Genomic DNA, 16,531 nt, shown 5'->3' with positions numbered 1-16,531 from the left:
CAATGAGCTCATTCATTCAAGGAAAAAAGAAGGTTTCCCTGGTTTGATCTATAAACTTGACATTGAGAAGGCCTATGATCATGTTAACTGGAGATGTGTGGACCTTGTACTTCATCAGATGAATTTTGGGCAGAAATGGAGAAATTGGATTAAAGTCTGTATCACTTCTCCAAAGTTCTCAGTCCTGGTAAATGGGCAGGCTGCAGGTTTCTTTGACAGTTCCAAGGGCCTTAGGCAGGGAGACCCCTCATCTCCTCTTCTTTTTATATGTGTAATGGAGATCCTTACTCTGTTCTATAAGAAGGCTGCAATCTTGGGAGAATGGGATGGATTTGCAATTGTTCCAGGGGGAGAGAAGGTGAATATTCTTCAATTTGCAAATGATACTCTATGTTTTGTGGATGCCTCCCCCTCTCAGGTGGAGCTAATCCTTGGGATTTTGTGTTGGTTTGAAGTGATTATAGGGCTAAAAGTAAATTGGAACAAGAGCCAAATTATCCCAGTTGGCCAAGTGTCTAATTTAGCTGAGTGTGCTGGTATTTTGGCTTGTCAGATTGAGTCCCTCCCAGTTAAATATTTGGGTCTCCCGTTAGGGGTGAGTGGTGGTTCCTTTGCAATTTGGGACCCAGTTATTGAGAGATTGGAAAGGAAGTTGGCTTCTTGGAAGGCAAAATATCTCTCTTTTGGGGGGAGGGTGACTCTGATTAAGAGTACTCTCTCCAATTTGCCTACCTACTTCTTGTCACTTTTCTATATTCCTAAGAAGGTTACAAATCAGATCGAAAAGCTTCAAAGGAATTTTCTTTGGAAAGGCTGGGAGGAGGAGAAAAAAGTGCACTTAGTGAGTTGGGAGCAAGTGTGCCTCCCTAAATCTGAAGGGGGGTTAGGTATAAGGAAGCTGAAAATTTTTAACTCTTCTCTTCTTTGTAAATGGATCTGGAGATTTTCTGTAGAGCCTGATGCGTGGTGATCTCTCATTGCCAGTAAATATGGTGAGTTGGGGAAATTGGAGAACTAGGGATCCTCCTCCTAACTGGGGTAACTCTGTGGAAAGGGATAATGAAGACCTACTCCGATTTGGCCAGGGGAGTCTCAATTAGGGTGGGTAATGGTAACAGGACCAAATTCTAGAAGGACCTTTGGTGCTCTGATGTTCCTCTTGCTGAGTCCTTCCCGCTCCAATTTCAGTGTGCTTCAGATCAAGAAGCCTCAGTTGCTGAGTGCTATAATATTTCGGGTGGTTCAGTTCTTTGGACTCCCTCTTTTCGAAGGAATCTTTTTGATTGGGAGGTGGAAGAGGCAGTGAATCTCTTGTCCTGTCTCCAAAATCAGTTTCTGGATTATGATTTGGAGGACAAGTGGCTTTGGAGGTGGAATTCTGATGGTCTGTTTCTGTAAAATCCTTGGCTGCTTTGATAGGTAGGAGGGGTGGGCCTGATTTCCCAGCTCGGCAAGTATGGAATCCAACCAGCCCAACAAAAGCCTGCTTCCTAGTTTGGACTATGGCTTTAAATAAATCACTAAGGAAAATCTAGTGAGAAGGGGCATCCAGGTTTCAGACTTGTCTTGCAGTTTATGTGGTTGCAATGCTGAGTCCACTGATCATTTGTGCATCCACTGCCCGTTTTCTGCTCATTTGTGGAATCATCTCCTCAACATCGTGAAGGTTAGCTGGGTGATGCTGAGGTCGGTTAAAGAGTTGTTAAGTTGCTGGCAGATTAGGGGTTTGAGCAAGAAAAAGAAGACACTCTGGAAGCTGATTCCAATCGTGGTAATCTGGTGCACCTGGACCGAGAGGAATAGAAGAGTTTTTAATAATAAGTCTCTTAGTCCAGAGGACCTATCTCAGAAGTTAGTGGACAAGCTGATTTCTTGGCTGTCTGTGGCTGCAGAGTTTAGAAACTGTAATGTGTCAGATGTTTTATTTTCTGTTTCTTGATGGTTTATGTATTTGCTGTTTTAGATCAGTCAGCCTATTCTGGGACTGATCTCAGCCTCCTGTGTGTATCTCTTTCTCAATAAGTATTACTTTACCTTTTCCAAAAAAAAAAAAAAAGCATACAAAACAAGGTTTCTATTCAGGTAAATAGGTTGGGGTCCCACATTCTTCTGTCCTCAAGATCCAAGATGATAGTTATATTTTGAATTTTCACTAATAACTTCAATGTTTAAATTAAAAAAAAAATAAGGTTTCATAGACTGTTTATATGACTAAAATATCCAAAATATATGAATAACCAGGAATCTTACTTTTTTTATCAGTAGAAAAGTGATTTTATAAATATTTGGAATGAAGAAATAGTAAGTATAACTTTTTAGCCACTTTGCCATTTCAGATTACATGGATGCCCAAAACAGTTCTTGCCTCATAGCCCCTTGTTTAGCTAGGGTGTCAGCTAAACCATTTGCCAATCTATAATTGATTACTACTTAGGAACCTTACTATTTTTTACCAATCTAAAATTGACTACTCAATGAAAATACAATTAAAATTACATTCTCATATACAAAATTTATAAGATTAAATCTCTAATATGTCCTGTGCTTTAAAAGGCCTTAAGAGTTATCCATTCTTACTTAGAAACTTAATAATATTAATCTTTTATATCTTTCCTGACATTAAAAGTCCTAATACTAATGTATAGAAACTATCTCCAATTTTAAGAGTTACCTATTCTTTCTTTTCCTTTTTTTCAAAAAGAGAATTGAAAAATTTTATTAAAGCATAGACAACACAACAGAATAGACAGATCATAAACAACACAACACAGAAAAGCTCAGTGGAGTCAAGCCTTGCATCTCCATTCTTAAAATTTCCTCCAGAAAATTGAACACATGAGATAAAAATGTAATGGGAATAAAAGGAAAATTAATGATAGAGAATAGATGTAATGGGATATCACCCTATGTACAAAAGTTTCAGCTGGACACAAGTACATGGGGCAGTTTTGTAACAGCTGAAGTGGTCGATGACTTGAATGTTTTTTAGTAGATATAATAGCCATATAACCATTACCCAACATCTCATTCATCCATTAGGGAGCTCAAATCTACTCAGTCACTTGAGCTCTTATCAAACAGTCCCTTGGCCTAAAATATTATCAACAAACTACAAGATAATTTGGCCTTTAAGCTTTGTTTTAGTATCAGAGCTTCAGATCCTAACTACAACAGCATATATACCATATCTGATAATAAAAATGATGTAAAAATATTATCTAGAGCACATGATAATTTAGGAGTAATTACCCATATATTCTCACCATGTACAAAAATGAAATCTTTTACATGCTTCATGTCCAAATCACGTAGACTGATCACATATGATGATTCAACCCTAGCAGAGATGGTACTTCCAGAACCACTAGCCTCATCATCCCCAGCAAAACCATATCCAGCCTAATAAAGCAATGAAATTCATAAAATCCAATGATTATAAAGAATAAAGCATCATAGATAAATTAACTCATCAAATCACAGCCCTTATTTCTGTCAACCTTCAAAATCAGTGAACTACGCCCATGTCTTTTTTTAACAGGTCTAGAGAAAGATAAAGTAATGAATTTTATTAATAAACTACACCCATGTCTTCCTGAAAGACTCAATTTGATCAATTGTAAGTTTGTACCACAAACTGATCTCAAATCAAAATGTCCGTCAAAGATAATGGATTGCTCAGTTTGGTATTATCACCAAGAAGGCAAATATTAGACACATTCAAGGTTTGCAATTTCGATTTAAATGGAAACTTCCATACTTCAACAAGCAAAATTTTCCACAATTATTCCAGAAATTTTGAAATTAAGTATGAGCTTCCCTTTTGGGGGCACGACCAGTGAAAATGTGTTGCAAGTGTTGACTGCTGAACTTGAGAAACGTAATCATTCACATGATTAATAATCAAAAAACAAAACACTACTGAGAAACTTTTCAAATACACACAATAATATGATTTAAGGAACAAAAATACTAAATAAACCAAGGTATATGCCCACTTTTTTATAATCAAATAAAAGATTTTATTAACTAACAGTACACTGATTGTTCATTACAACTAGGGGTGCAACTTTAGTTGGGTTGGACTGGGAATTTCTTAAGTTTTTAATGGGCCCAAGCCTGATGTAGTTGAAATTCTCCAACTTGGGGCAACCCAACTTATGGCCCTAATTACAACAAAACAACATAGTCACTCAGGTGGATTTAATCATCAGATCATTCAAGAAATAAAAGATTTTGCCCTTTGGGCAACACTATGCACTACACCATTTAAGTTTCTATTTACATGAACAAAGTTGATCCTATCTTTTGTTCGGATGAATAATAAAGCATTTCATTAAAAACTATTTAAGATAGGTTTACAACTGAGACAGAATTTAGTTTTCCCAAGAACCGCGAGATGCAGCCTCAAAAACAATATAAATTACAATGTAGCCCAAAATAATTGACCACTATTCACCCCTTGTTTAGCTAGTAGGTCTGCAGCCCATTCGCCGATCTTCTCTCCCACTGAACTATGACTGTTATATTAGAAGTTAGCCATTTGAATCTTTTCAATGCCCCCCTGAAAGACCAAGCTGCTGTCTCTGGTTCTTTCAACCACCCTATTACCACTTTGGAGTCTCCTTCTATAACCAGATTTCTGAGGTTCATCTCTTTAGCGATTTGAGCCCCCTGTAAAACAGCTTGAACCTCTGCACTAACTGCATCTCCCACTCCAATTGGACCAGAGAATAAAGCCACTATCTGGCCCTCTGCATTCCTGAATACTCCACAATCCCAGAGGGCCCAGGATTACCAAGGCTGCTTCCATCAAAGTTTATTTTTGTGAAGCTTTCTTCCGGAGGCTTCCAGGTTATAAAAGGTTTGTCCTTGACAAAAGAAGCTTTATCAGCAACTAATTCCCAATTTCTCCATATGTCATCAAAGGAGAAAAGTGAAAAAAGGTCCATAGCTTTAGCCCAGCTAATAGCCCTAAACAGCAGACATTCCCACACAGAATCCTCATCCCTATCTTTATCATTAAAAACTCTGTTATTCCTTTCCTCCCAAACTGTCCAAACAAAAGTAGCCCTAATACACCTCCATAAGACCCTCCCTCTTTTCTTAGGCCACCTGAAAGTTGTGGGGTCAAAAAGCCCCCCAATTTGCAAACGCCTCCTCCACCTGCACCCAAAAAGCAGGTGCTAACAGCTCTCTCCATTTGCTTTGCAAAGGAAACACCAATTTTAGGAGATATAAAGGTAGGGTCTTTTCTTTTGTAGGTTATCCAAGGTGTTTAATTTCCCAAGGGAGGCTTCCCAACAAAGGGCTCTAACCTTAGAGGGAATGGGTTTAGAACAGATTTCCTTACAAAAGAAAGGCTGAGGGTTAGGGACAGAACACAACTGAGAGAACAGATTTCCCACCAAGAGACTTCTGGTTTATGGCTTTCTTGCTCGCTCCACTTCTTCTATACACCCTCTTATATTTACTGTAAGGGCCAGCTCCGACCAGCCCTTCTTTCAAACAGGAGAAGACCTTCATTACATGATCCAGGTGAGATTTAAGAGAACCCCTACGTTTCTTTGCATCCTCCACTCCTTCATTAGGGTCAACAGAGACTGTTAAATCCTTACCCAAATCAACTCCAATCTTACCCATTATCCCTTCTTCAACCACTAAATTCTCCAAACTCCTCTGAGAAAATGCACACTTCTCCACACCAACATGGCCAAGCTTAAACGCATCATCCTAGACTTCCAAAACTTGCGACACCACACCATGAGAGGGAGAGGGGCAAGCAAGAATGTCATGAGAACGTGACAATCTTACTTTAGGACACAAGGTCACAAGAACCATAGAACTTACCTCTGGAACATTTGAACATAGTTCTCATAGTATCTCCCAGTCATCACCTAGGCAACTAGGCGCCCATCTAGGTGATTGGCATCTGCCTAGGCAACAAAAAATGATAAGATGGGAGTCTTATTATAATGTCATTCATATTGTTACATCTTACTAATATGCATTTTAAATTAATATTATCATATATTGTATGTATCATTTATACTTATTTTTAAAGTTTTATACTTGAAATTTAAAAGATATGAGACGCAGCCGCGCAATGAGCACAAGTCGTTCTATTCTTTCACCATTTACTAAAGAATACCGTGTGCTCGTCACTTAATGCAGCATACACCTATTTTTGGAGGGCTTTTCTCTTTTTTGAGAAGGTCCAAACAAAGGCAAGGTGCCAACGAGCAGGTTGGTTAGGTCTCCTGCTGGTCGTAGCAGAGACATGGGATCGAAACCCGCCTGCACCTGGGTTGGGGGATGGGCTACCCCCCCCCCGGTTCTGTAGCCCTTCAAAAGAAATTAAAAGATATGAGGCTTTTGAGAAGAGAAAAAGAAAGAAAGAAAGAATTGAAATTTGGAATACTAATGTCCTAAATATGATGTTCAACATGTTTTTAGAGGAAATGTAATGTTCATAATAAAGAGACAATATTTTTAAAATTAATATGCATGCCGAATGGTATTTACTTCACAAAATTCTTATCAGCACCTAGGCAACTAGGAACCCCCGTGTCCACAAGAATCTCCTAGACACCTTGACATCGATGAATTGTAGACAAAATTAAAACTCACTTTCAATTGTGCATTATATCTAAATTATACAGGCTGTCCTTTTACCATATTCCGTTTTGGCTTATTGGCTCAGCAACACTGATAGTATTTTTCATTCTTTTCTGTTTTTTTTTCTTTTTTCTTCTGAATAACCATCACTGGATTTCGTTTAGATCTTATTATCAAGAAAGCTCAGGAGAAAGGGTCCTATTCCATGTCAAAGTCAAATAACTGAACTAAGTTATTAAATTGCATCTCCTTTAGAGAACAGAATAAAATCAAGTCTGAAAGCTGATCAGAATAGAAAGATAGAATATATAGAGAAAAAGGCACCTGAGCAGACTTAAGTATTATCATTTGCAGATCATAAACAAGCACCCCACCACACCGGCCCTGAGGATCGACCTTTACAATTGGACCTCTAGCAAATGATTCCCGGCCTCTTTTCAAATAATGCCACTCTGGACCCTCAAAACAGTGCATAGAACTGCTCAAGGGATGATGTAACATATTTTTATTAAGTGAACAAGACAATTACTTTACAACAAGGTAAAAACAAACCAACAGGATAAAAATAATAAACAAAACATAAGTAAAGAACAAAAACCAATATGATGAAATAACAACTAGTATTGCATCATAGCCATCCCTCAATAAGAGAATGCAATAACAAATCCAACAATTAATCGAAAACAGACAATTTATTAAAAGGAAATCGAGAAGCAGAAAACAATTGCAAGGCATCATTATAATAACAGTTAGCAAGAAGAAAAAAGTAACATACATGCGCAATATTAAATATTAGAATTTTTGGGCTCATCGATTATGCCTATATTTCATAAGAATCTTGGTGAAGCTTTTTGCTCCTCATAATAATAAAGAATGACAATGGCTGGGATGTTGAATTAACTTCAGAAGCTACAGTCAAATCCCATGGAAAGCTATTTCAGCCCTTTCACCTAAGTTTTTAGCCCACACTAGATTTGATGCTTCCTCTAGAGACAAAACAAGATTCTAGGAAGACCTGTGGGGGGAAGGTTTGCCTTGTATACAGACAATACAACACAGATAGAGAGACAGCAAAGGGAAACCCAAAATGCTCTTAAAAGGATCAAACACCACTAACACCCAACACAAGGCAATACAAGGTTTAAGATGGGTTATGAAGCCGAAATGGCAAAAATAGATTGATGTAAGCAATCAGTCTAAAGCAGTAAAGAAGTTAAGGATGAAGTGACAAGGAATAATGGGTTAAGGAGGATTGGTATTAAACTGGAAAAAACCACAAAGCCTTCAGCTTGCATGTTTTGAGCAATGTTTTGAAAATCATAATCGTACTGTAAATCGTAGAGAAAGCTGAATCAAATCAAATCGTCAACCGTATCGTAAATCGTAAGATTATTTCTATTTTTTACAAACTTGTCAAAAATTAAATATAGATAATGTTAATAGGCTAAATATATATAGGAAAAGTGACTTTACTCTATTTTTTATCTATATCTACCATATATGTACTTAAAACAATACAATTCAGCATTTATACAATAGAAGCCTAAAATGATATAATCAAGTTGGACTTGAAAATCAAACAAATCTACATACAATGGCTCTTTAACCTACATATGATGGAAAATAAACTCAATTTCTTGTCTTAAATAGTGTAAATAAATAGTTTTCTAGTAAGAACTTTAAAAAAAGTCTCCCTTTGGCAAAACTAAATATAAACAAAAAAAACTAAGTAGAGAACTAATACTTAATTGAGTTTATTTGAATCGTAGTTAATTGTAGAAATCGTATAAATTGTAAGATTTATGAAATAAGTCGTAGGACTCAAACAAAAATTGTCAGTTTTTGCAGAAAAGGATTTAGACATAAGATTTGAATCAAAACCCTTGGGGTTCATGGTTTGAATTGTGAATCGTATCGTAAATCGTAAGATTTTGACAATATTGGTTTTGAGACTTACCTTAAGTGTACCTAGCAAAAGGATTGGGTAGGACTACAAAGTATGTGAAGAATCAAGAAAAGAAAGGAAAACAAATAAATTATGTTGTATAAGGACCACAGAAACTTATCAATAGAAACAATTAGTTAAGAACATTTTGGGTCCTTGATCCATGATAGAAAATTTTCAAACTTTAAGAATTCTCGATGAAATTTTTCATTAAATGTTAATCATTTTATTAATTTTTCATTACCCAATGTTAGTCCCAACCATTCAGGCTCTTGGGAAGGGTGGATTAGATACAGCCCTAATCATTGACATCCTTTGAATAAAACAGTAGTTCTCAGATCAGATGCATGTCCCGAAGCTTGTCAGACTGAGATTTTACCATTGCAACAAGCAATGCCCCCGTATTAAATGTAATTATTTTATTAGTATTTAATAATTTATAGCATTCTTACATTAATATTAATGATTTTATTTGATAAGTTATATTTATATTATTGATCTCATCTAGAAATAAATAATATTTTGAAATTTTGGGTAAAATACATAGCTAAAACCCAAATTTATAGCCAAATGTCCAAGTTTTCAACCAATCTGCCTGATATATTTTATAAATCAATTCAGTAATGTTGTCCAATGAAGAATAACAATCAATAAGAAAACAAATATGAAAATAATAACACATTAGTTTAGTAAACTACGATAAAACAAATAAATACATGCTCTAAACTAAATATAGGCCCTAATGGATTTAGCACTACTAGGTCTCTTGAGGAATCAGCAGCAATATATGGAGTCAACACCTTCATAACTTTGGAGTCAGCACCAAACACATCAACAGAGAACACATTTCATTTTCTTTCTTTTTTTATGAGTCAGGAAAAACTCTTCATTCATTCATTCAATCAATAGTTCATATAAGCTAAAGGAGTATTTATGGGAAAACACAATGGATCTTCCAAGATATAAAAACTTTTTATTTTCCTAAACATAGAACTAAAAACACTTACAACAAAAAAAAAATATTCAAAATATCCTGGAGATCCACCTTTAGGCAGCATATATTGAAAATGTAAACAAAGATTTGAATAAGAAAATTAAATCCAAATCACGTGGGTTCCACTTGACTTGACGACTAACTTATTGGACATTCTAGAAAAGGCTGAACTTTATTCATTTTAGAGTTTAAACTCAATCCAAAGACATATTAGGTTTAGGCCTACTATTGCAACTTATTAGGCCCATGAAATAGGATTGGATTTACGTGAATTTGTGGAAACCCAATTGTTGGCTGATCATGATTCATGATAGGCTGATAGCGAAATGAAGGCCTATAAAGACTAATAGGAAAGTATAGATTTGGCTTCCCTTTTCTTAGACTTTTTTCCCACATTATAGGTCTATCCCGAATGGAGATATATGATGACTCAAAATGATCAAATGGATGAAGAAAGCTGGGGAAGGCCTATGGCTACATCAAAGAGGCTACATCTCTGAATCCTAACATGAAAACCTTGTTCAGAAGGATCCAAAGATCAAAAAATTCATTGATTGACCATTTGTCAAGAATATGCATTAATGGGGAACAAAGAGAAGGGCATTTGAACTTCATGCTTATTTTTGTAGTTTTACAAGCTTCACTGGGTTGTAACCATACTGTAATGAGGCCAATAGGGTTTTGTCCTTTATTTACATGGTTGCTATGGCTACCCTTTTATTCCTCAGCATTTTTTATGAATTGTATTCCTAAACATTTTCTTCTTTAACAAAATTCATTGTCATCAATTACAAAAAAAAAAATGAAAATCATTATGGATGTCCCATTGTGATCCAATTATTCATGTAAGACAGGGGAAGGAGGTGAGGCACGGAATGAGGAGGGTGATGGAAATGAAGAACTGCCCGAAGGAGATGATTAAGGAGGATGTAATTTTGGAAGGCTGCGTTATTTTCTGCTTTGAGTATGGATGTTGGTCATTATTTTTGTATGATTGGGTGTTATTTTAACACCTCGTTCCACCTGTACTCTGTTTCTTTTTTTACTTTTGCTCTTCAAAAAAAAAAATATTCATGCAAGCTTTTTCTTTGTGCAGAGCTCAAAATCAGTTTAAATGCACATCTAACAATAACATTCACACATAAAGGAAAAACCCTCTGTTAACTTACTCCAATACTTTCATCTCACCATGCAAGCTTTTTCTTTGTGCAGAGCTCAAAATCAGTATAAATGCACATCTAACAACAACATTCACACATAAAGGAAAAAACCTCCGTTAACTTACTTCAATACTTTCATCTCACCTTATGCAAAGTCCATGTATTGAATCATCAAATTCAAGCACTGAAATTTTTGCATCTTGAAATGCTAAGATTATTGAGTCCCTCTTTCTACTACCATCACCACCACCCATGGACAACACTGCCATTGTTTCAACATTACCATGCAACCTAAAAAAACATTAAGAAGTTTGATGAATAGAACAAATCAACTATATTTCCAAAAATCAAATATAAAGATGAATTTATCTATCCGAGCAGAAGCAGAGTGGAGGTTCCTGTTGCAGCCTTGGCAACCCTGGAGCCTCTGGCATTGGAGTGTCACTAGAGATGGTAATGACAACATCATTCTTAGCTTCTCAAGGCTAGTGGGTGTTGGTAATTTGGTAAGAACGGAAACTACAGCTCTAACTAAAGGCTTACAGCTGTCATCATCTCTTTGATGGAGATAATAAGTTGTGCATAGGGACTGTCGAGTGTTAATTAACTGGTTACAGTCTGATAAGGAGATAATACCCTTGCAAACCAAGTAAACAGAAAAAGAAGTTAACAGGGACAACTGTGACTGAGGAAGGTGAGGCTTGGCTAACTGGCTTTAACTTATAATTCTGCTTTTATCAAACTAGTAAGCAGACTCAGCACAATACCATTCTCTCCCTCCCTCCTTCCTGAGCTGCTTTTATCGTCCAGTATATGCATTCGTATACTTGTTTATTTATTATGAGGAAAAATTTAAAACGAAGGCAATCATAGTCTTCATCTGGGTAGCAGATGCACTAAAGAGAATGACAACGAAAGCAGCTCAGGAAGGTCTAATTGAAGGTCTTCGGGTGGGAGGAAAGTCGCATAAGTACTTTGCTCTTAGCAATTTTCGAGTAAAATAAGACTAAGGAAAATGTTCTTTCTACAGCGAAATATCCCAACAAGATTCATGAAATATGAAACCATCATAGTCATGTTTTATCCGAATAAAGCATCAAACCCAATTGCGCTAAAATGTGGGTAAAGTAGTAACTGAAATTACGGTAAAACTGACTAAATAAACACGAGCTTACTTGTAACTGCAAACAAGCTCGAGCGAAGCACCCGATAACCCAGCCATGACACCACCACGTTTGGCTTCTGTGGATGAACGAGAAGATCGGTTGTCCTCCTCCTGTACTCTAACGACATAAACCTCGAGAATGTTACCAGCAGTTACAACGAGATTCGGAATTGGTCCGGTTTCTTTCCTTGCGGTCCACTCAGACTCGAATTCGTCTGTTTGGAGAGGAGGAAGTTTGGGGGCAGCATCAGCACTCGAGTGGGTGATGAATCCGGCCACGCAGTTCTCGATTCCGGTCGCCCAGTGCATCACTTTAAACGCAGCGTAACTCATCTTTTCTTGTCAAGCGATTTCGAAGAGCTTGACAATATGAGAACCAGAGAGAGAGAGAGAGAGAGACGCTTTGGGAGTAGTTGAGTAAAATCAATCGAGCGGGGGATTGGCGGGAGTAGACAATTGGAACCTGCGGTTTAGGGCAGAAGCTCAATTACGAAAACGGGCATAGACGCATAGCTGGTCCCGTCTTATATCTACTATCTAGATTTGGAACAATGGGACATAGGGTTCAATCCGAACCGAGGGTGGCTCGGGTCCGGATGAGGCGACATCGGGAAACATATACAAATATACATACCTTCATAGTTTCATATCCTAACCTTTTAGAAATATAATACTTAAATCAAATTCTACTAAACATAACACTAGAATAGAATTATAAAAATGCCCATATTTAGATTCTCTTATTTCATTGTTTTTAGCCGTTCAATTCAAATGCTTTTTCTTCTTCCTTTTAAGATAAGAAGTATAAATATCAAAGATGAGTTTCGGACCAAAAAAGAGTAAAATAAAAATACGAGAAGATTGGTAAAAAACTTTAAACTTGATTTCCTCAGATATTTGACTAAGAGGAAAAAAAAGGATAAAGAATATTAGTTGCAGAAAGGGTTAACGTGCATTCTCAGATGGAGCCATTAAAGAAAAAAAAATTAAAAAAAAAAATAGTGAACTAGGGACAGGATCACAAAGGAGCAAGATTACCTTGGAGGATTCATGATTGTGATACTTTATGGATTTTTGGGTGAAAATTATAGAATTGGAAATGTCATCCAGAGAGCCCGATAGGCCAATCTCATTGGTTCAAGCTCTTGAAACCCTATCCCAACATTCTCATTTACTTGTAATTTTATTACTAGTTAGGACCATGCGATGCATGGGTTTTATTTTCATAACTTAAAATTGAGGATAGAGTTTTACGACATTTCCAATAAAGTGGTTCCCATATAAGTCAAAATCACGGATTTTTTTTGGGTTATTTATAGTATATTCGGTCATAATTTAAGTTGCACTTTACTAAGAGTGCTAATTTCCTATGCTCTAGATAAATTTGTATTGTTTTTTGTCTCTTAATAATAGTTTTGTATTAATTTTTATTGGATTGTTATTATTTTTGTATTATTTTTAGGTAACCAACGGGTTGGTTAGGTTTCCTTTCTCTTGACTTTTTGGTAACAAAAACAATGAATTTTCCAAAATACTCATATAATCATTAAGCTATTTTCATACACAAATTTAAAGTTTCAACTTTACCTCCACTATTCTATTTCGTTTGACAACTTTCAAAGAGTAATTCTCCAATAGTCTTCTTTGACAAAGTAAGGTAAAAAGGCTAAAGTGACGTAAAGGAAAGCAAATCATTTTTTCAAGGTATTTTACTAAATTTATATGTAAACGAAATTGGTTAAAGGTAAATTTTGCACTTAAATAAATCAATACATTTCATCACCATTTTTTGTTTGGAATCCTATTGAAAGGAAGGTATTTGCACATTTTTCAAACACAATAGTGGAGGTTTTTGTTAAAGTCAAAACATGGGAGAGTTTTATACGACTATTATAAAACCCAATGAGGTTTTTATAATTTTCCGCTACAAGAAAAATGACTTTTAGCAGCAGTTAAAAGTCTCTAAAACTATCGCTAGAGACTTTACCGACAGACGGTAAATTGTTGCTAAAAGCACTATTGCTAGACGTTCTATCAACAATTTTCTCGGCTACTAGTATAAATTTTAAACTGGCGCTAATACTGAATTGGCTGCCACTATAAGTTTGGCGCATGCTTTTTTAGCGACAATCATGGACTTCTTTAGCGGTAGTCATGACTTAAATGTAAAGCATATAACAAATGATGCTTCTTGAAAACATGGATAACTTCAATTTCAAAGAACATCTTTAAAATCCTCACTCGTGACCCATTTGAAGCTCAAACTTTTGAGGTCCAGTCTTAGATAAGGATAGGGAAGTGGTACGTGTCTCTTTTTCACTAGCACCAACAATAACAGTTCTATCCATGCGACTCTTTGTATTCATATCATCCATTACCTTTCTCAATCCTATGAAACAAGATTCAAATGAAATCATAAAATAATCCATCCAAAGCAGTGCTTATTTCATCAAGTAATGATTATATTGCTCCATTTACCAGCAATTACAGGCTTCCCCGAATTGATTTCTCGAAATACAGTTGACATTCCTTCCTTTGGACATGATGATGAAGAACTAGAAGATTCAGAAGTGAAGAGGGAAGCTGGTGGCATTTGGCATAGAAGTTTTTTACTGTGCGGATGCCAAGCCACTGACAACCATTTTTCCAGTAGGATTCCATATTGGACCCAAATAACATAAACTCTTAACACAATCCCTCAAACCTAGTAAATAGAGCTCCTTCAAAGCTTTCCACTCTACATGATTAGGGTCTTTACTTTTATACTCCACTATAACCTGAGTTAAATTAAATGTGGAATGTGAGAATTAACCTATTGAGTTCATATAACCCATGTACATTTATTTCCTTGTCAATAAACATAAGTAGAGTGAAAATGATAGATTTGAGAGAAACCACCACAGGACTAAACGATGCCACTGCCCATAAATCAAATGGAAACTTAAAAAGGCATAGGATACCAACAATATGACAATACAAAGAGTTGAGCTCTTTTTTATCAATGTTTTAATATGAACATATACTATTAAGTATTAATGTTAGAGATAAAACAAAATTTTGATAACACTATAAAATATAGCACAAATGATTTTCATGATTTGTATGGCCACATTGTTGTTGTGTGGTAGTAAATTATTATAATTCACATCACCCTGAAAATACCTTTATTGTTGTAGAACTTAGCCATTTGCCAACTCTCTTCCACATGTGCAATAGGAAGACTCATACCTTGAAAAAAAAAGGCAAGAAAATGAAGTTAGTAAACTGAAAATAGATCCTTTTAGCACACAAACATTAGTAAAAAAATCTCTCACCGCAATCATGGTCTAAGTAGGCAATCCAAGCAGCTAAGGCTGTGAGATTGTCAGCAGTAGTCTTCAAGTAATTGAAGAAATTAGGTCATCCTTCAATCAATGCATTTGTCTTCATGATGAGATCTTTTAATGGCTTGAGAAATTCTGCTAGACCTGCAATGTTAGGTTTTTGTAACACACAAGAGCAAACCAAAATTAAACAATACAGTAAGGTAGACAAGAAGAACTGCATATTGCATGTGTGTGTGAATGGTTACTTATTTTGCAAGGTGCCAACCAGCAAGTTGGTAAGATCTCTTGCTAGTCGTAGCGGAGACTTGGGATCAAATCCCACCTGCACCTGGGTTGGGGGATGGGCTACCCCCCCGCTGTGTATCCCTTTAAAAGATATAAAGAAAAGGTTGTTTATTTTATTTCATGTCTATTTTCTGTCAGATTATTTCTTTTCAAGCCTCAGGTGAGTATCTATTGCATGTCCATTCCTTTCATTTCTTTTCAAGCCTAGGTCCAAAACATGACTTTCATATGGAAAATTATTGCACCTATACTCAGGTAATATAGGCTATCGTAACTTAAGATGCTTGCAATATGGTTTGTTTTGTTCATAATTTGCTATAGTTCTTTTGAATAATAGAAATTCACACTTCTCATTTATGAGCCAAGGAGAAACATCAAGTCTAAGTACTAAACTTATAAGTACTCAATTGCAGCTTTAGGCATTTTCCACTAAGTTTGATTTCCAAGATTTAAAATCAAAGTTAAAGGGGCATTTCCACCAACTTTAAGCATTCCTAGAATTTCAACTTCAGAGACTTAAAAGCACATCATGAATACAAGACAAATCATTAACATTTTTCAAAGATATATTCATAATATGGTTAATCTTAAAATTTGATTAGGGTGAGGGGGTGTCATTTTCCATAGAAATATCATCAGAATCCACCTTGCAATAAGATATTATAAGGTCCTGGTCACTTGTGATATAGATGTTGTTTGTATTGCAATTTGGATGCCATAACAAATGATCCTCAAACGAAGTTACAAGCTCCCCACGAAAGTTCCAAACAGCCATTGTTTGATTTCGAAATGTCAAGAATAATTGATTTTCATATAGGAAGATAAATGCTGATGGAGTCATGAATTTGGTTTTGCTAACTTCTATTAGCTCAAAAGTACGAACCTAAAAGAAAACTAGGAAGTTATTACGGATGGAATGTAAGTTTATTAATTAGATTTACTATTCTACATACCGAAATAACAAAGCAAATCTTACATCAAGAATCTAAAGATTCTCATTTTCTTGCTTGATAAGAAGCTTTTCATTGAACTGCTCTATGA

At 35.9% G+C, this 16,531-nt stretch overlaps 1 protein-coding gene and 1 non-coding gene across 2 annotated transcripts in view; one reads left to right on the top strand and one right to left on the bottom strand.

Moving 5' to 3' along the window:
- The window catches only part of CPSF160 (cleavage and polyadenylation specificity factor 160), a 98,990-nt gene extending 86,635 nt beyond the window's left edge, over positions 1 to 12,355 (bottom strand). The window contains exons 1-4 of the mRNA XM_010279097.3: positions 11,890 to 12,355; positions 10,859 to 11,005; positions 6,940 to 7,093; positions 3,264 to 3,399 (exon numbers count right to left, since the gene is read on the bottom strand). Of these exons, the coding sequence (XP_010277399.1) occupies positions 3,264 to 3,399; positions 6,940 to 7,093; positions 10,859 to 11,005; positions 11,890 to 12,212 (760 nt within the window). The 5' untranslated portion in view covers positions 12,213 to 12,355. The remainder of the gene's footprint in view (positions 1 to 3,263; positions 3,400 to 6,939; positions 7,094 to 10,858; positions 11,006 to 11,889) is intronic.
- On the top strand, positions 6,095 to 6,214 carry LOC148804292 (U5 spliceosomal RNA). The gene has a single exon (XR_016081494.1). It is a non-coding gene; the product is annotated as a U5 spliceosomal RNA (small nuclear RNA).
- Positions 12,356 to 16,531: the final 4,176 nt, after the last annotated feature.

This window comes from Nelumbo nucifera, chromosome 1 (genome assembly GCF_055504915.1).
Source record: "Nelumbo nucifera cultivar China Antique chromosome 1, China Antique-T2T, whole genome shotgun sequence".
In the NCBI taxonomy this organism is placed as follows: Eukaryota; Viridiplantae; Streptophyta; class Magnoliopsida; order Proteales; family Nelumbonaceae; genus Nelumbo; species Nelumbo nucifera.
Note: the sequence above shows the minus strand (reverse complement) of the source record. Positions and strands in the feature narration are given on the sequence as shown.